Source organism: Cryptotermes secundus, unplaced genomic scaffold, assembly GCF_002891405.2.
Source record: "Cryptotermes secundus unplaced genomic scaffold, Csec_1.0 scaffold6, whole genome shotgun sequence".
Classification (NCBI taxonomy): Eukaryota; Metazoa; Arthropoda; class Insecta; order Blattodea; family Kalotermitidae; genus Cryptotermes; species Cryptotermes secundus.
The window spans coordinates 1,829,183-1,850,594 of NW_019725001.1; the positions used below are offsets into that span (position 1 = coordinate 1,829,183).

At 39.2% G+C, this 21,412-nt stretch overlaps 1 protein-coding gene across 3 annotated transcripts in view; it reads right to left on the minus strand.

The window, feature by feature from the left end:
* Positions 1 to 629: 629 nt before the first annotated feature.
* Positions 630 to 21,412, minus strand: part of LOC111863133 (zinc finger and SCAN domain-containing protein 2) — a 56,240-nt gene continuing 35,457 nt past the window's right edge. For all 3 annotated transcript variants that reach the window (XM_023849170.2, XM_023849172.2, XM_023849171.2), the window contains exons 12-17: positions 19,421 to 19,560; positions 15,313 to 15,582; positions 14,877 to 15,134; positions 11,600 to 11,830; positions 7,883 to 8,050; positions 630 to 1,314 (exon numbers count right to left, since the gene is read on the minus strand). In XM_023849170.2, the coding sequence (XP_023704938.1) occupies positions 1,159 to 1,314; positions 7,883 to 8,050; positions 11,600 to 11,830; positions 14,877 to 15,134; positions 15,313 to 15,582; positions 19,421 to 19,560 (1,223 nt within the window). In that variant the 3' untranslated portion in view covers positions 630 to 1,158. The remainder of the gene's footprint in view (positions 1,315 to 7,882; positions 8,051 to 11,599; positions 11,831 to 14,876; positions 15,135 to 15,312; positions 15,583 to 19,420; positions 19,561 to 21,412) is intronic.

Here is a 21,412-nt window from a genome sequence, read left to right on the forward strand (position 1 = left end):
TTTATTTCATTTTATTTAGACATATATTTATATATATAAAATTAGGTAACATCAAAATTTTCTCTTCATTTACAGAATTCTCACATCTACTCATAGCCCTTTATTTGCTGAAAATACATCTCAAATTCACATGTCTGTGACTTAATTATTCTGTGCATATGTTCAGCTGAGAGTCATCCATCAGCCTAATTGTCTTGTTTATTATAATAGTTTCCTTATTTCCTGTTCAACATAACGTATCTTTAAAGAGAACCATGTTCTATACAGTGACAGGTCAATTCATTTAATCATTCATAATCATTTTGTACTATAGACCAATCAGACTCTGTGGAATTAGTAAAATTCCCGCAGGATCTCCAAATTGCACTTAATCCAACACCTGAAGTTCTATTTACAGTTAACAATATGTACAGTACTTTATGTGACAGTGTGTGCCATGCTCAATATCACTGACAAATAAGTTCATATTAATGATACTTTGCAACTTTCTACTTTATCACAAGACTTCATAAGAAATATCTAAACTTACAAGATATAAGTTATGTGTCCATTGTATGACAAACTGTCTATTGTTTACAAATGGATTGTCCAAAATAGGCAATATGACACTCTACTGCTATTCTTCTTACTACAGAACTCTGAAAATAATCAGCCATTCCAGTCACATAATGATCAAAACCTATTTCTGTTAACTTTGAATTATCAAATTCAAAACAATCCCTGCCCAAAATTCATCTAACAACTTTTGTTCCATGTTATCTGTACTTACTCTTCATTAATCACACCACCCCTGACATCAACACTGTAACATGTGTATCATAGTCTAACATAAGAAATGGACTGAAATTCAAAATTTAGAAATCAAGAATTATGGAACAATATAATTATATTACATACAAAATAACAAAAAAGAACTTCATGTTTCACTTTAAACAGTTCAGAGTATCATGAACTCTTTATACTTTATACTTGAAACTCCCTTCAACTGAAAAGTAGGAATTCAAATGCTTGGAATATTCTTGAAAATGGAAGCAAGTGGCAATAATTCATATTCTTAATGCCATTTTTTTAATACAATAAATCAATCACAGATAAAACTCGTGAAATAATACTGTTCTCATATTGTAGTGTTCATTCACATTGACTCATTTAATGTGACTACGTTGTGGCAAGATAGTCAGTGTTCAAATGAAGTGGGTCAACTTCATATGATGTTACAAGTCTCACTTTCCGGCCATCTTGTGTCATAAATTCTATAGCCTGCTCCTCTTCCACCAGATGTGAAACATCCTCCTCTCCACCCTGGCTTCCAGTCTAAAAATTAAGAATCCAAAATAAAAATTGACACAATATCAAACACAATTATACAACCTACAAACAGAATGAGCACTACTTGTAGTGGAGTAAAATCCTACTACAAGGCTTCATCTACCCATAAGATACTGTGATGGATATGACCATTTGCTAGGCAACAGCATGGTAAACACCTATACAACTTATTTATTTGACCGTCACAACACAACAATAAAAGAACTTCAAGGACAATGCCCAGATATAGTTCTGCTACATGTTTTGGCCACTAGTGGCCATCATCAGGCAAACACACTTCAACAAACGTACACCACTGAACTGCAGTAAGCAAAATTTGATACAATGTCATAAATCATTTAAGATAATTTGCAATAAGAATACAATAAGTAGGTTATTTAAAACCAATAAAAGTCATATATAAAAAACAAAATTAAATTTGAAGAAAGTTGTCTTCTGGGTTTAGGCACCGTGTATTCTTCGTTTTGGCCGACGTTTCGGAGGAACGTAGCGCCTCCATCTTCAGAGCAGTTGAATAGCTGCGGAGAGCAGTAGCTGTGGTGATAGGATGTGGAAGGTGCTGCTTATATACGAAGTANGTAAATTTCAGTGTTTCATTAAAAAATTGTACATGAGGCCCAATAATTAATCTGAAAAAATATAATAAAAATAGTATTAGGTTTGTTAAATTAATATTGGTTTTAATATTGAAAATGTAGTATATACTCGTAGTATGTATATTACTTACGGAATAGTTGGAGCCTCATCATACGGAGAATTGTACGTAGTGTATGGGAGGTAAACAACGACTGATTTGGTGGTGTAGGGTATAGTCAAGGTAAGGGAGGGAGGGGAAAGGTTAGAATGTGGAAGAGATGTTGGGGGGTGGGGCCAGGAAGAGGTTATAGCTGTATATTATGTTTTGTGTATATCAATTACTAAATCGTAAATGGGGTTAAATATTTCTGTAAAATTATCATTAAGTTGTAAACATTGCTTGCTAATTTCACAAATGTAAAATCTTCCATATGTGTCTAAAGTTGGCCTTTCTTGCCGATACATAAAACTTCTAATGTATTGTCTATCGTACTGTACTCATGCATGGTGTCTAATGTGTGTTGGGCAAATTTGGAACTTTGTCCGTTATTCTTTATATCACGTATGTGTTCTTTAAATCTGACATTAAAAGTTCGTCCCGTTTGTCATGTATATTTTAAAGGACAGTCGGAACACTGTAGTTTATACACTCCACTAAGATCATAAATATCTTTTTTGTTATCATTAATTTTCAGCAGATGTTTTATATTGTTTTTAGTCTTAAATGAGATACCAACCTCAGTATTCTTGAAAAGTTTGGTAATACATCTAATTTCATGGCCGAAGAAGGTGAAGGTGGACCATTTATTTTTCACGCAGTATTTTTGTTGAGGGTTTTGGTAGCTGTAAAGTATTTTGTGGGTAGTTATTATTGTTTAAATGGTTCTGATAATATTTTCTTCTAAGTTTTTATTATTTTGTGAAAGAGGATATTGATTCAATTGATTTAAGAGAAAATTTAAAGCAGTTTTTTTCTGTTCGAAAGGATGACAAGAGTCATTGTGAATAATGAGGTCAGTAGAGGTAGATTTCCGGTAGATTCCAAGTTGTAGGTTTTGTGTGTTTTTTCAATAGATAAATCTAAGAAATTGATCTTGTTATTTGTTTCTTTTTCAATTGTGAATTTTATATTAGTGTGGATATTACTGAATTCATACAACATATCATCATTATCAGATATATGAGAATTATACATGATTAGAATATCGTCGACATATCTGAAATAATCGATTATTTGGTATTTTGACAATATATCAATGATAGTTGTAGGTTCCAGGTATTGTATAAATACTTCGGCAAGAATCGCTGAAGTTGGTGCTCCCATAATAAGAACTTCGTTTTGTTTGAACCATTTACCATTATGTTCAAAATAATTTTGTTCCATTATTATCTTTAACAAATTACTGATTTCAATTTTTGTTTCATGTGACACATTTTGATTCTTAGCAATAATATTTTTATTTTACCCCCTCTCCCCCCCCCCCCCAACATCTCTTCCGCATTCCTACCTTCTCCCGCCCTCCCTTACCTTGACTATACCCTACACCACCAAATCAGTCGTTGTTTACCTCCCATACACAACGTACACTTCTCCGTATGATGAGGCTCCAACTATTCCGTAAGTAATATACGTACTATATACTACATTCTCAATATTAAAACCAATATTAATTTAACAAACCTAATACTATTTTTATTATATTTTTTTCAGATTAACTATTGGGCCTCCTACACAATTTTATAATGAAACATTGAAATTTACTATCTGTCGACGGATACGTATGTAAAGTGGAACCAACGACTAATTCGATGTTAAAAAACATCAATCAAATTTTAATTTTATTTTTTATATATGACTTTTATTGGTTTTAAATAACCTACTTATTGTATTCTTATTGCAAATTATCTTAAATGATTTATGACATTGTATCAAATTTTGCGTACTGCAGTTCAGTGGTGTACGTTTGTTGAAGTGTGTTTGCCTGATGATGGCCACTAGTCGCCGAAACATGTAGCAGAACTATATCTGGGCATTGTCCTTGAAGTTCTTTTATTGTTGTGTTGTGACGGTCAAATAAATAAGTTGTATATATTGTAACACAGCAGGATGCATGAAATGAAAATTATAAATGGTAAACACCGCCTAAAAGCCAGAATAGTGAAGCCAGACATGGAATTACCCATTTTGCTCGGTAACGATTCATGCACATTTCTGAAACAACACATTCATGAAGAGCAGTCATGGAAACTTTGGAGGCAGTGACTTCTGTTTGGTCCTCTCTGTTATAAAATGTAGTTTGTTTGTGAATTCAAGAGATTCTTCAGAGTATTCGTCAGACAGGAGTCGTAATTCATCCACAAGAGAATTCAGAAGAGTTCAATGTGTGAGCTGTTATAACTGACTGTAACTGTAAAGAAATGTCAATAAATCCAATCATCAAATCCAGAACCCATTGTTATTCATCACGCAAACCCCAATACATGACAATATAAATTATTACTTACAGTTTACTTACTATCTAAGAGACAAATGCAAGAATGACTTTTTCAATCTTGAGATGAGAATTTGGAAATATTCTGAGAACTGAGACAACAGGAATTATCACTAGTAGACCATTTTTTTCAGCAAAATTACAATTTACAATACTAGTCACCTTATAACACACTACAGAATGCTACTGCATTTGCCAGAATAGATGATGTATGGCTCATAGCACTCAAACATGTCGAAGAGAAGAAATATTTGAAAACATGTTATATATGACACTCATGGAGTTAGCTTCCTTCTTCAAAGTCACAGATTTTATTCGGTTCAGCAATCTCATCTGTCCAGCATTCCTACTGTCTTTTTCAGCTTCACTCTCTTCACTAATCCCACCTTTCTTGCATTCACCGCTTTGTATTCTCACACCATTATGAACATTCCCTTCTTTTGCATCCATTGCATTACATATACAAAAACAAACAAACTCTGTGGTTTTTAGTCCGCAAGTGAATTATACCGACTGAGTGACTGCCACTTGTTGGCGAAGTTAGTGCCAACTTTAGCGGATAGAGGGTGTCGTGTCGTCAGCGCAACGAATCCCCACGGCCATTAATGTCGGTTTTCTGGACTCGAGCCGCTATTTCCTTGAAATAGCTCCTCAGTTATCATCACGAGGCTGAGTGGACCCCGTTCCAGACCCACTACTTATCATAAAAAATCTGGTAGCGCCGGGAATTGAACCTGGACCTCTGAATCTGTAGCCAGGAACTCTGACCACTACACCACAGACACGGTCGCATTACATAAACAAATCCTTTTAACTTTACAGAGTAGATAATGAAAAGTTCAGTCCATTGTGACGTACGAGATTACAACACTTCAGTCCTAATTCACCTTACATGTTTTGATTCAAAAGAATCATCTTCAGAGGCGCACCACTATGATAAGGAAACACTGTCACACAAGACAAATGACACAGAACGCACGTGAACTACACTACTAATAATAAGAACATAAAATCAAGAGAAATAAACGACATCTACCACCATCAGGAGGAAAACAACATGACCCAATGTCGGCTCAAGATATTTTAATATAATAACTAATTTTTTATATGGAAATTTTAATACAATTTTAAATATACTGGGAGTCTACTGTATGGAAAATTGAACACAATATTGCGTGCAGTGGAAAACCCCAGTCAGAATAACCAGTAAATCTACACTTCAAGAAGCGCCATTGTGAGTGCCTAAGACAAACATCAAAACCAACCATGATAACAAAATTTATATGGAGAGCATTAGTCATACCTAAAGTGCATATTGTTAAAATATCTTATGTGACAGTGTTTCCTTATCGTAGTGGTGCGCCTCTGAAGATGATTCTTTTGAATCGAAACATGTAAGGTGAATGAGGACTGAAGTGCTGTAAACTCGTATGTCACATTGGACTGAACTTTTCATTATCTACTCTGTAATTAATAGCGTGACGGACCAAAATGTGACAAGTTAAACCTTTTAACTTTATTTGCTGCTATGTCATGATCTACTGGCACAGCAGTTTTACACTGGGCTTCTTTATTTTCCTGGTTCGTGTCAGAATAGCTCCCCTACCAAGAGCCATTCAGAATACATACATTTCACAATGATCCTCAAGGAGGCTTATTTACTGACTAACTCGACAGAGTTGAATCCTTCTTGAGAAGCAGCCAGTCCACTTGGCTACTCAACAATTTCCAAACATTTTATGGAACCTGAGAGTTCATTACCATGTTCACAAGGGCCCTCCATTGCTCCCTATCCTCAGCCAGATCAATCCAGTCCATGCCACTTTTTCCTCTCTCTCCAACATCCAATTTAGTTTTATCTTCCCAACTACGTCTTCCTAGTGGTCTCTTACCTTCTGGCTTTCCCACCAAAATCCTATATGCAATCTCTTCTCACCCATGCCTGCTACATGCCCTATCCATCTCACCCTTCTTGACTTGATAATTCCAATTACAAGTTATGAAACTATTCAATTTTGTATTCCACTAATTCCGAAGAATAATCACACCTCAAACTGGGGCTTGTGCACTAATACATAAACATTTCAACCAGCAGACCTACAGGCCTACTATGAGGTCCATCACTGTCAAAACATGTGCTTATTCTCTTGAGCAACTTCGAGAAAACTCCAGGTTGTGCAGTAAACTCCGTTATCTGGCATGTTGGGGAATGGGATGTTGGTTACATACACCTGTCAGCTGCATGAGGAAAACTCTTACAGAACCCAATTATCATGTGATTTTCACCCTTTCCCAGTCTTCTAATATTCCCATTTTTGTGTTTCAAAGTCAAAACAACATGCTTCAACTTTACTTCCTGTCTTCTTGGCAAACAAAGCACAAGGATCAGTGAAAGATACTGCATATAATGAAATGCAATCACAAATTAAACTACCCTGACTGTAATCACGCATTACTACAACTATAATGGCAACTGCATGAGGGTGGATTATGGGCAGCATTGCCACTGGCAGCTGGGAGAATAACCACATGGTCAGTGGACATACACATTTTATACTTATGTTTTTGAAGAAAATTTATAAAATGGAAAATTATCTTTGAAAGTCATGCTAGTTGGAAAAGAATTCCAGGTAACCAGAAGTTTACTGTACTTCACAATTTAAAGCGATATGAAAGCAGAACCATTTGGGATTCAGCTCATGATGCTTTTGCAAACTGGAAAATGAACAAGTTCCAGATCTTAAATCATAATAGGGGAACAATAAATATTTAGCTTTAGGCTTGTACTGAATGAATATAATGATATAAAAAAATCTTACCTTCACTTTAGTGAAATTAATAAGTCATACATGAATATCTGAGATATGAGGTTATGACAGCAGTCATCATTGAAGTATAAGCCTTCTGGTATCACACCACATACTTAAGGATGTTTTGAAGGGACCTACTGCTTCCATCTTCATGACCTGATACACTGATACCTATCTACCAAACTACATGGCATGACATCCAATACAACAGGTATCTTCACATATAATTACTTGTAGTGATGTCTCTTCATTCAACTTTTGCACTATGTCCATGAATATAAATTGCTTATCACAATCAAGTAATGACTTCCATTTTTTTCTGTTACCGATATTTCACCGACTGGTCTTTGCTTAATATTTTACAAACCATGTTCTTCATTTCTGTTACTAATACTCTGAGAACTATGGAGCTTGTCATTTTATTCTATGTTCCAGCACACTCAATTTTTAATGACCAAAATAAAACATTTATGAAGAATGTTTAAGCACCTTCAGCGCAGTCCAAAGGTACAAACTGTAAGCTACACACATGCAACAGCAATTTAATGAATGTATGAGGGGTAGGCCTCCTCGGCCCTTGCACTGCAATGGTGTTTCCGCATTAGATTTCAATATTAATTTTTCAGGCTTCATGTGTTTAATATTTTCTGTTCAGTTAATGATAAGTTAACTTACAGTTATGGCACTGGCCATGCCTTCTGAGTTTTCAACTCCAACATGTTGTAACTGATTTTCCATTTCTGGGGTAATGTGCTGACTATCATGGGTCATTAATTGTAATGGTATTGTCTGACCATCCACCGTAGTCATCACTTGAATAGACTGCCCATCTGCTGTTGTAATCTGTAATTCAGTAATGCAACAAATTAAGTAGGTTTTAATCAATACTAATACATACATCTTCAGGATGTACCTCCAAAACACCAGTACATACAGGGTGTCCCAGGAGGAATGGACCAAACTTCAGGAGGGTGTTCCTTGTGTTAAAGTATGCCGATATAACCCAAAACACCTATGTCCAAAGTTGAACGGTTACGGAGATAATGGCACGAGAAAAGTGTGGTCTTCTGGCAGGTCCACGCATTATAGCTCTCAGCTGAGACCCATATCTGTTTGTCCTTGAGTGCTGTGAGTCACACAACCGTAAGCTCCTACAGAGCCTACAGATTACGTTACGGCGGGGTTGTGAATGGGTGGTAAATTAGTTGTGTGAGTTGCTGAAATGCCTTTTGTGTTTTCACACGTTGAATATTGTGATATGCATTTTGTGTATGGATTTTGCAGTGGCAATGCACGTGCTGCTGTTGAAGAGTACCAAAGGCGTTTTCCCGATCGAAGGATTCCATCTCGACGTGTATTTACACGAATTCACCAGACATTGCGTGAGACTGGTTCTCTTCCGAGTGTTTCTGTGCAGTCGGGAAGGGAGGATGTACAAATGAGAAACACACGAGAGAACATTCTTGGCATGATTGATAGAAGTCCGCGTCTGTCCACTCGTAGAATGGCCTCTCGCATCGGTGTATCACGTATGCAGGTGTGGTGAACTTTACATGATGAAGACCTGTATCCTTACCATGATCAAAGGGTACAACATCTGGAACCAGGCGACCATGCTCAGCGTATGGATTTCTGCCACTGGATAAAAGCTCATCCCGAACTGTTAAGTGTCATTTTATTCAGTGACGAGGCGTCGTTTACCCGGGATGTGTAAATAATTTACGAAATATTCATACGTGGTCCCATAATAATCCACATGAGATAATGGAAACGAAATTCCAAAAGAGATTTTCTGTGAATGTATGGTGTGGTGTGCTTGGGAACAGGTTGATCGGACCTTTTGTGTTTCACAACAATTTAACTGGAAACACGTATGGAGCCTTCCTAAGGAATGAGTTACCATGTTTGTTGGAAGACATCCCGTTAACGATAAGGAGGAAAATGTACTTCCAACATGATGGGGCTCCTCCACATTATACTCAGCACGTGAGACACTACTTAGATGAATCCTTCCCTAACCGCTGGATAGGTCGTGGTGGTCCCATTGCATGGCCACCGAGGTCGCCAGATCTTACGCCTCTAGATTATTACCTCTGGGGCCACATGAAGACCTTAGTCTACGAAACTAAGGTCGATTCCCGAGAAGCACTGCGGAATCGTATTTTTGCAGCGGCAGAGCACATACGTCACCATTCAGGCAACATTGCTTCTGCTACCCAATCCCTCATGATGCGTGCCGAAAACTGCATTGCAGCTGGCGGAGGACACTTTGAACAATTACTATAAAGCAGGTACTGTATTTTAATACTTATGTAGTTGGCTTATAGCAGAATATGCAGTCAGTCATGTTACACCAGCGCTTGCCATTCATGTGTCATGTGTAGTGATGAGGCGTCTTTTACCCTGGACGGTGTAAATAATTTACGAAATGTGCATACGTGGTCCCATAATAATCCACATGAGATAATGGAAACGAAATTCCAAAAGAGATTATCTGTGAATGTACGTATAATAAATACAGTTATATGGTCGGGTTATAGCGCAGCCATATTACGTCATCGCTCGCCAGTCATGTGTCATGTATAGTGCTTGGAAACCCTAAGGACAATTATGACATGGTGAGCGAGTATTTTGTACTTCAATTTTATGACTTCATGTCACTCACAAGTTAGTTTGATGTTACGTACATTATTAACATTACAGAATCCACATATTCCTGCCAGTTTTAATATGTATTTTGTAATCAACAAGTGTGTAACACCGGTCAAAGTCTGACACTTCTCTGGCCATTATCTCCGTAACCGTTCAACTTTGGACATAGGTGTTTTGGGTTATATCGGCATACTTTAACATAAGGAACACCCTCCCGAAGTTTGGTCCATTCCTCCTGGGACACCCTGTATATGTGAAACTACACAGCATCAAATCCCAGAAGACTGTAATGTAAATACTCTCCTCAGTATGCATAAAGCCTGAATTTCAGGTTATAGTATATCAATGTCACATTTAACACATTCAGGACTGGAGGGGCCAATTGGCCCACTATGTTTCTATAGCGTTGCGGACCGGGTGGGCCAATTGGCCCTTTTCTGACGCGTTATGTTGCAACCGACTATATCTCGCTGTGTGGCCATGTTGCATCATAACTACTGCGTAGTTGACCTCGGGAATGTTTGCTAGCTTAGCCAGTAACATGATCACGCTCATTTCCTGTCACACCCTAAAGAAAAAAGCCTTTGTTCGAGTCCAAGCTTCCACGTATGAACCAGGAAGTTAGCAGTGCAACATGGATCAGAGACGAAAGCAGTTGCAGGCGAAGCGTTCTCTCGGAGAACAAGAAATATTAGATTTGTTCTCCGATGAGCTATCAGATTTGCCAACTGCTTCGTCTTCTGATAGCGAGGCCAGCCTCAGTGAAAGTGACAGTGACAGGGGCCACAGGGCCCCCCAAAATATTGTGTCCAGTGAAAGTGAGAGCTCCGATGAAAGTGCGAGTACCAGGACAGCCACATGGGGTAAAGTGGACAAAACCCCCAGTTTGTGTAGGTTTACTGGTGATCTGGGGGTGAAGTGGATGCCACTGGACCCAAAAGCTTGGGCTACTGACCTCACGGTGGCGGCAGTACCTGAGTCAGACACATACGTAGTGCAGCCGGGGCCATCTGTTCGCACCTGCCGGAGGCCCTATGTGGACCCCCCTGGACGACTCTCAGGTGATATGCGGAAACATACCCTTGTGAGAATTATGAAAAGTGAACATTGCAAGAAGAAGTAGCCTTCTAGGCAGTGCCGTGTGCGCGCAGTCCACAAGAAGAAGAGTAGGACTGCGTACATCTGCAACTCCTGCGTGATGCCTCTTCACAAAGGGGAATGTTTCCAGAGATATCACATGCGCAAGCACTTCTAGGAGCTCTGGTAAGTGTTCTCCAAAAATTTTAGCTCATAAAATTGATTAGGAGATTTTACATTAATTTTTAAAGTGAACAGTGCACAACTTAGGGTGCTAGGCTTAAAAACCGCGGTCCCCAGGGTGATTTAAATATTTAAACAACCGGTCCGCAATGTGTTAACACAAATTGGAGTTGAATGTTCATAATGTTGTAAAATTACCAACAATTTACATGGAAAACTTGGAAAGACCATAAAACATAATATTAACGTGCAGGTCTGTGTGTCAAATGATCCAGAGAGGATTACTTTCCAAGCAGCATAAGGTTGTGTAAGATTTGAGGCTTTCACGGCGGTGACTATGAAGAAAGCAGTCTTCTGGGATTTGTCACCATGCATATGTGGTGTTAACTGATGTTCCTCCAAAACGTCGGTTAACACCACATATACACGGTGCCAAATCCCAGAAGACTGCTTTCTTCAGTACAAGGTTGTGTTTGTTACCTGCAATTGCCGTCCATCCTGCATAGTAAATTGGATAGGATTACCATCTTCATCTGTTACATGCAGTGAATGGGACCCAGACAGCTGCATGGCTGTTGACTGTGACAGATGACTCAATTCAATTCCATTTGTATCAACAGGTTCTGGAGCTGTTATAATCCCTCCTACTGAAGTCACAGACTCCGTTTCCTCAGGCAAAGGTATTCCGTTCTGCTGCTCAGGTTGTCCGGTCTGTATGAGGGCATTATAAATGATATTTGTTAAATTGTGGGTGTGAGCGGGAAGATTCAGCTGGTACACTCCAGTTTGCAGTGTTAACCTTTATCGGACGAACGTCATCATATGATGTCGTTAAAAGTTAGGGCAGCTGGCCGAACGTCATCATATGATGTCGCGGATTCCACGCGTGTAAGGTTTTTTTTAATATTATATTAAAAATATAAATTGTTTTTCTATTTACATGATTTTTGGTCACCACCTTTATAAGGAGACAGCCTTCCTTCCTGCATGATCTAAAGTAATCTAGCGACGTCATATGACGTTAAAAGTAAGGCGAAATTCCCGAACGACATCATATGATATCGTGCATTCCATGCGTGTAAAGATTTTTTTAAAATTAAATTTAAGATATAAATTGTTGTTCTATTTACATGATTTTTGGTCACAACCTTTATAAGGTGACAGCTTTCCCTCCTGCGTGATCTAATGTAATCTACCGACGTCATATGGCCCAACGACCTCATATGATTTCGCGCATTGCACGCGATTCCTGTGTCATCTATGGTAATGTGGTCTTCGTATGGTACTGCCGAAAACATTCCGAAATGCAGAGTCCAACATCGCACCTCACGCACTTCGTACGAACGCTAGACCGCTTCCCACGCGAAGAACACACACGACATCTCAGTTGCGATTTAGAGGAAGCAGGCCAGTGATGTCGACGGGCTTCCTCTAATCGTTTTACTAATGATGACACAGCAGGAGGTCGACCAATGGACCTTTGAGGGCGAGGTGAACCCCTTCCAGCTTCTTCCACCATGTTGCACACAAGGGCGAGACGAAAGTCTCGATGTGACAATTTCGCGCCACAGGATGACAACAAGATGAAGCTGTTCAGAATTGTCAGATCCAGGAGATGGAAAAATAGTTTATTTGTCCATTTCCAGGTCCGACGACTGATGCTGTAACTGTTTGTCATTCTGTCCGCTTTGTCGACATAACCCATGTGCGTGTTATAATCCACAACAACTGATGGTTTGATGGCATTTCCGTGCTCATCACAGAAACTGCCTTCTGCTGGAGGACAGTGCATGTTTGTCAGTATGTGTACGTCACGTTTGTCCTTCCAAACTAGTGCTGTCAAGTTCCGTCTCACCCTAACACGAATGTCACCTTTCTTCAGTCGAAATTGTCTTCGTCGAAAATCGTCAGGCAAGCCCTTCCGATTAGGTCTGACTGTCCCACAGCACGTTATGTCCTTTGTCATCAGGTCGTCGAACAAGTCTGGTGACGAAAAGAAATTGTCCATGTACAGTTTGTGACCTACGCCCTCAATACGCCTGCATAGGTCCCTAACTGTAGCATGTGTCGCTGTCACGTCTTGGCTGGCACGTTTCCTGTCTTTTCCTAAGTAAACTTTCATGTCATAGGTATACCCAGCGGCGTCACAAATTTTGAAGATTTTGATTCCGAAACGTTTGTGCTTCTTAGGGATGTACTGTCTAAAAACCACCCTTCCCTTGAATTTAACTATTATTTCGTCTATGGCCAAATGTTCGGAAGGGTTATAATATTTTTGATATGCGTCATTGAGAGTGTCGAAGATGGTCCGAATTTTCCATAGTCGGTCATAACTGTCGGCATTTCTGTCAGTTTCTGTACTGTTGTCTGCAAAATGTAGAAAACGAAGAATGTGAAGAAAACGGTTGCATTTCATTGTGTTAGAGTAGAAAGGTATGACAAATTGTTCAGCAGTCGACCAGTAGTCCTTTAGTGTGTCTCTAATGTCATGTCCCATTTGAATGATTATTCCTAGAAACAGAAACATCTCGGATTCAGTTACGTCAGGCCGCGGAGATGGTCCGTCTTCAAGTCTATCTAGGTACTGGTGATAGTACCTATTCGTCTCTTCCACCAGCAGATGGATAATCCCCGCAAAGTACAGCATGAAAACGCAGAGAGGGGTGGAATCCTTATTCACGTGTGGAGCTGCAGTGATATTTATCCCCACAGCTACACCGGAATAATTATTCACACCTCTCCAGCCACACTGGTCTGGCGGTCCCCAAGTTGCCGACGAAGGTGATGACCCTTCTTCCGCGGAATCAGAATTCCAACTTTCTTCGCCACTGTCCGAATCGGTTGAATAGCAGTCCGAATCTGTGTCATTGAACAGCTGTTTTTCAATTTCAATATCTTCCATACGACGTCGTTGTGTGGCCATGGTGAATTATACGGCTCTCTAGCAGTGAATGGTTTACTGCCAGCACAGTGCTTAGACCACGACCAGAAGCCATAAATCGCACCCACACATACAAATATCTCATTCACGTCTTAGCTGAACTGAATATCTCCTTCAAAAATGGTTCATGATGTCATGGGTGGCTGACCTCATATTGCGATGTTTCAAAATCGTTACAAACACAATGGTTTGACTGCAATGAATGAACGAATGACCGATCTGGCAACACCATATTCTGAGAATGTAATCATGTGTATTTCTCACAGCGAACGAATATCAGACGCCCACAGTCTCTGCATACCGTCATGTACCATACGATAAATAAGCTTCAACAAGCGATAGTATTGTATGAGGTGGCGACAAGGACTTTTACACTGCTAAAACGCATGGCGCAGAAAATGTATTACACTGCTAGAACGCATGGTGCAGAAAATGTATGAATTTCGGGATTTTTTTTTTTTGGAACGAGTGTAACATTTTTTTTACAGATATTAAAATCTGTAAATTAGAATATCTGATTCTATATTCTTTCTACATTAAAGGAGCGTTCATTTCGTTCATTTATCATAAAAAATGTAGAAATTACAACATTTTCAGAAACATGCTTACAATTTCATCGCTCTAGAAGGGCGGGCATTTAAATAAACTCCGTCCAGCTGTCCCTACCGGAAATTAAATGGCCCGTCCGATAAAGGTTAAAGCAGTTGTACAATGACGTATGTTTATGCACTTTATGATCTCTTAAGGTGTATCATACAATGTATAATAAAAATACCTAATGCCAAAATTTCTCTTTTATATATATAACCCACTCACCGCTGCATCACTATCAGCCTGCATGTCATCTACAATATGAAGAGTTCTGGCTTCACTGGGGTCATCTGGATCTTGATATGTTACATAAATAATCTGCTGGACACCATCACCTTCCTCTCCTGTCCTCGCTTCACCTTCCGCATTGCCATCGTTTGACACTTCCTTTGACAGATGTGAGCGAATAATATTCCAAACTGTTCGATCTACAGAAATACCTCCAGCTGCTCCGACAATACCGTCCTTGTTTTCACGATGAACCTAAAACATACATAAAGCAGCATACAAGCAAGTTAATTTACTGTGATTACAAGTGTATGTAAATATCCCATGAAAATCACTACTCAGCCATGTGAATGAATTCTTTAAGGCATAAACAACAGTTTTTCAAAGATTAACAAACATACTGAACTGAATTATGTTACAAATAAAAACTTGCCTTTTTATGCTTGGTGAGGTTTGAACAATCAGCAAAAGCTTTCCCACACATATTACAGGAGTATGGTTTCTCGCCTGTATGTAGGCGCAGATGTTTTTTGAGTGCCCATTGTTCTGTGAATCCTCGTGCACAGAAATGACACTGGAATGGACGCTCTCCTTTATGTCTTCTAGTATGACACTTCCATGTGTCTTTATGCAAGAAAGACTTTCCACAGAACTCACATTTCCACGGTCGTTCTCCAGTATGTCTCTTCACATGTAGCTTGAACTGACACACAAAAAAAATTAGAGTTATACATTCCATCAACATTCAAATGCACACCGCGCTGCAGAGTCCATTAAAATTTAAAAAATTATTATACAAGCAGGGATACCCATTCTTTCCTTGTCAATATCACACTATATTGCAGCTAGTTTAATGAAGGAAAAATGTTCAAATTGAGAAATTAAAGTTTAATCATGTAATTGAAAGAAATACTGGATTATGGGGATTCAAATTCCATTCATCAACTTCATCATAGTATTTACATATCACTTTAACAGCCACAGTTTAACACCGCTCTTTTCCAACCTGCCTTTGTATCAGCGGTCGGAATGGTGCTATCCCTGCTACACCTGTTTCTACCTTAGAACAGTGTATGATGGCCACTGCAAGTTGTTCTCACAGATCAAACTAAGGAAAATCGGTATAGGTACGGGAAACTAGCTGGGTCGGTTCGCATGAGTCTCAGGGTAGCGATGCCGAAGAAAGCGTTTTTCTGAGAGTTGAGCCAATTGACGTTTATTCACCTGCTAATTCACCACACTGTTAAATTAATGTATTCTTAGCTTTTACGTTACCGCATTACTATCGGCAAGCTATGTCTCTGAGCGTGCAAAGGTCACGTCCGTTCAGTTTGGAATATTGTGAAAGTCTCCTTTTTGTGGAATGGCTTGCACCCCCACGCCGGGAATTCGAAAGATGGTGTTGACATATACATTTCATCCCATCTTCCGTGGGAAGCTTGAAGGAGGCAACCCAATCATACTGGCCCTCATTCACAGGCAATTGTAACAAGCTCTGACCTGTTCTTTTAGGCGCGTCCGGTTCCCTGTACCCGAGCTAAATTTATGACTGATCGTAAATGTCATAACTCCGGACTTCTTGTTTCTGCCAGAATCTAGAAATTTTCAACATAAACANGGGCTCAGAATGATCAGCGTCAAGTTTTCATACATATAGGTAAAAGTATGAAGAAAATTTCAAATCGTTGAGGGTTCTCCACTAGGTCCATGGAACGAAAAAAGAACCCGACAAGTTATCTTTTTTATACATATCAGAAGAAATGAAAGATTCTACACACATAATCAACACAGAGATAAACTTTGGAGACAATGTGCAAATGGACCATAAACTGATGAAGGAAGAGTAGTATTAGATAAAATGTAGTTCAACAGATCAACAACAGGTCATACAGTTCTATCAAAAGAGGAAATCAAGAAATAATGTCAGAATTACACATTTCACCAATAAAAACATTTATCAGGTAAAACTAGAATCAACCAGCTGGAAGAATATGCTCTAAATGATCCTTAAACAAAATGTTAAAATATCAATCCAGAGGCTTAAAAGTTGTGTTTATGTGGCCAGTAGTCCAGGTTGAAATCCTGATCTGGAGACTGGTAATTCTGTGATGTCCATGGTTTTCCTCACTCCTTCCAAGCATATGTTGGGATGGAACCTCAAATCAGACGACAACCGCGTCAATCAGTATCCTTTCCAATTCTTTGTTCATAAGTCATCTCATCACCTGACACTATTAAATTCAAGTTGCTAAGATCATTATTACGGAAAACATAAAAAAATTAAAATTACATAAATCACAGAAGATATACGCTTATGGACGCCTCATTCTGTTTTGTAACAAATGTAAGGGAAACATCTAGCTTATTGCTTCGTAGGATAAAATGATGGGTCCATATGCCAGTCTGTCATTGATACAGAATTCATTATTAATTCTTACCAATGGAATGCCCAAACATTCTAGGTTGAGATTTTGATTACCTAGCTCTGAAAATATTATACTCGTTCCCAAAAATTTGATACAAGAACCATCATTGTATTTTTATTTATTCCATGCTTTATTTTATGACAATGTTGAATGACTTTATGATTAAGTAACTGGAAAGGATATGTAAGGAAGCAGTTGAGGCTTAATCCAGTAATTGCCATGAGGGACTGAGGAAAGCCACAAAAAATAAAATGAGAATAGCTGGTCTCTGGGCCATAATTTAAACCCTGGCTATTTCCAAATATATACAAGAGTGCCATCCAATTGGTAGAACTAAATATGCAAGCATACACAGGCTGCACACAAGGTGTTTAACAGTTGATCTACTATACTTCAGAAGGTGATATGGGAGGTTACGCAATAAATATTGATACATCATTGGTTCTATTCAAAATCACTAAGGAGCTATAGATGTTTCAAATGTACACAGGAGAAAATAAATAAGAGCACTAATCAGATGAATTCATCAGTATATACAGGATGATTCAGGAAGTTTTACCCCGGCTTATGGTACATATTCCTGAGGTTATTTCCTGCAAAATTTCCTTATAAACTTGTGGTCGATTTTCAATAGTTTCGGAGTAACAATAGATTTTCGAAACACATCATTGTACATGCAGTGCTATGCTTCCCGCCTGGCTGACCATGGTTCCAGTGAGCTGCGTCAGCAGATAAGGCAGACCAGCTGGAATGTTGCATGTAGGTAGGCAGACCAATCCAGTAGTAAACAGGACGTTGTGTTGGTGATTTTGTGAAGGTAAGATGCCATACACATTTTCCACTGAGGAATATGCCGATATGGTGTTTGTTTTGGGTGTATGTGATGGAAATGTGAAAGCTGATGCTGCCGAATATCACCGGCGTTATCCTAATCACAGGATTCCGAATCCTAAATCCATTAGCAGTACATACAACACATTAAGACAAACTGGTTCTCTCCCCAGCATTCGTATACAATACGAACGAAATCCTAAACATGTATTGTGCAAAGAAGAAAACATTCTTGATGCTGTAGAGTGCAGTCCGCGTGCCAGTACAAGACATCTAGCTCGGCGGTTCTGTTTCTTAGTCCATAGCCTGGAGGGCTCTTCATGAGAATGGTCTGCATCCTTATCATTTACAGCAAGTACAACACCTACAACCAGGAGACCGTGTTCTTCGTCTGCAGTTCTGCAACTGATTAAAGGGAAATCGGCAGTTGTACCACTTGATACAGTTCTGCGATGAGGCACAGCTTACATGGGACGGGGTCAACAACAGTCACAACTTTCATGTTTGGACAGACAATAATCCCCGAGCCATGATAGAATCAAATTTTCAACATCGATTCAGTGTCAATGTCTGGTGTTTTCTGTATGATCAGCTAATCGGGCCGTTCATTTTTCCTGGCTGCTTAATTGGTGAGATTTACCTCCACTTCTTAGAAGAAGAATTACCAAAGTTACTTGGAGATGTTCATCTGGCAACAAGATGCCGGATGTACTTTCAGCATAATGGGGTGCCTCCTCAATTTACTGCCTGTTACTATATTTTGTTGTATTTTCATATGTAAGAAGCAGCACTCATTAATTGAAACACCAGTTCCACTTCCCTCTGTAATTTGGTCTTGCAGATGATCTCTTTCATAAGATACAATAGAAAGAAATTGGTTTCCAAAGTGTGGCAAACCATTTGTGGAACATGTTTTGTGTGTGTGCGCGCACGCGCGCATGCATGCAAAGTTGTCCCTCTGCCCAATTACAAGTCATGATGTGGGGGCTGGAGGTAAAGCTTCATGCATTCATAATATCAGCAACAGATTGATGCAGTTTGTCAGATTTGTATTGTGATCCCTTCCCCCCACCCAGACAAACATCACCCATACCCACTCGTCATGAGGATGGGCAGGCCTTAATGTCAGTCTGGATAAGGCAGTGAAGAGATACATCCCTACTGTTGAGAACAGGGGATCAAACCCAGATGATCCTGTCACTTACTCAGGATAAGAAGCATAAAGTCTGTGATGAAGTTAATACTAAACTGAATATGCTAAAGTTACAGTTCACTTATGCTCACTTGTGAAGATGTTGTAAACTTCCTGCCGCAGTAATCACAGCAGAAAGGTTTCTCTCCAGTATGTATACGTAGATGCTCTTGGAGGTTACCATTCTGTGAGAAGTTCTTGTTACATACTTGGCACTGGTATGGTTTCTGGCCTGAACAAACAAATAATAAAAATCAGGACACACAATTTGCAGGTTAAACCAGATTCTACACATGAAAAATTATAACTCCAAAATTAATTCATATTTCATATTGCAGACTTCCATGCTATGACTCAATGTAGTCTGGTATACGGGTAGTGATATTTCATGAGTACATACTACTTCCATCTTCAAGGTTCATAGTTGATTACACAAGTGTCCTAACCCAGAAGACCACAACATAAGTTTTGACCAATGCAAAAACCTGAGATCTTATACAGGGTGTTTCATGATTTTAGGGCATAACTGCAGGAGGTGATTTCCTAGGTCTTTGTGATCAAAAAAGTTCATATAAACATGTGTCCAATTTTGGGTGGTTACGGAGTTATGACCGTTTAAAACTGAGAATAGAAGGTAACGATTACTGACAATAAACGAACAAAATAATAAACCAGCATAATACATGATACATTTAAAGTATGAATGTAAAGTTAACTTCGTGAAATTACCTTTAATTTGAATTGATTGGTGCTTAAAGCTGATTTTGGAAAATGCCACCGCCGGCTGCAACACAGGCTGCCGCTCGATTGCGAACCGCGCGGGTAGCATGTAACAGCTTCAGCTGGCTGTTTCTTATGTGGTCAGTGGCATCCAGAATGTGACCGAGCAAAGCATCTCGCGTTGCCACCTTCACACTGTAAACCAGTTCTTTCATCCATCCCCACACACAATAATCCACTGGGCTTAAGTCTGGAGACTTGGCTGGCAATTCTTCGCGTACTTGTAGGTGGACAGCAGTGGACCATATGAACAATGCCTTCTTCATTGACGCCTTCATTAACACCACGCTCAGCTGCAATACGAATGCCGGGAAGTCTACCGGCATCTCGCAATGCCTGGTAAACTCCAGTAAACACTCTCCGGTTCGGTATTCTACGATTCAGTAACCGTTGCTGATATTCAGCTACGGCAAGAACTGAGTTACCGTCACAAAAACCCATACACATAAATCATATCTGCATAATCCTCAAATGAAAATGTAAATGGCATCGTGGTGTACGTAACACGCACCAATATGAGAACTGTTCTGAACACCAGTAGCCGCCACACTAGCCGTGGCCAGACATACCAACCCACCACACCTTAGGTACCTCTCAAGTGCCAAGATGACGAGAACGCTCTGTCTGTAGCTGGCTAAAAATAGCGACCCGCCAGATGATAGACGCGGTTCACACGAGGGCATGTACGGGAATGAAAAAACTGTCATAACTCCATAACCGTCCAAAATCGGTCACATGTTTATATGAACTTTTTTGATCACAAAGACCTAGGAAATCACATCCTGCAGTTATGCCCTAAAGTCGTGAAACACCCTGTTATATAAGCTTCATGTTTATTTCTGACACAGAAAGTACATAAAACATATTTTTAAATCTTATATTAGAAGCTTGACACTGGAAAATCCTCACCCTATATATATATATTACTCATTGAGAAAAATCTCACATCTTTTAAATGGAAAAGCATAAAAGTTATGAAACAATTAGAAAACTGGTTCTTGACAAATAATCTTGTAATAACGGCAAGACCAAGGCAATACTATTTCAGGAAAGAGGATCTAGTTTAATTCATAGACCCATTCTGTATTTAAATTACAAAGAAATAACTTATTGAAGAAAGCAGTCTTTTGGGATTTGGCACCGTGTATAAGTGGTGTTAACCGACGTTTCGGAGGAACGTATCGCCTCCATCTTCAGGGTAGAAGAAAAAGTATAAGGAATCTGCAAGCGACAAGACCGTTTTTACCATTTACTGCTTTTACCGTTCTCACGGTCTTGTCGCTTGCAGATTCCTTATACTTTTT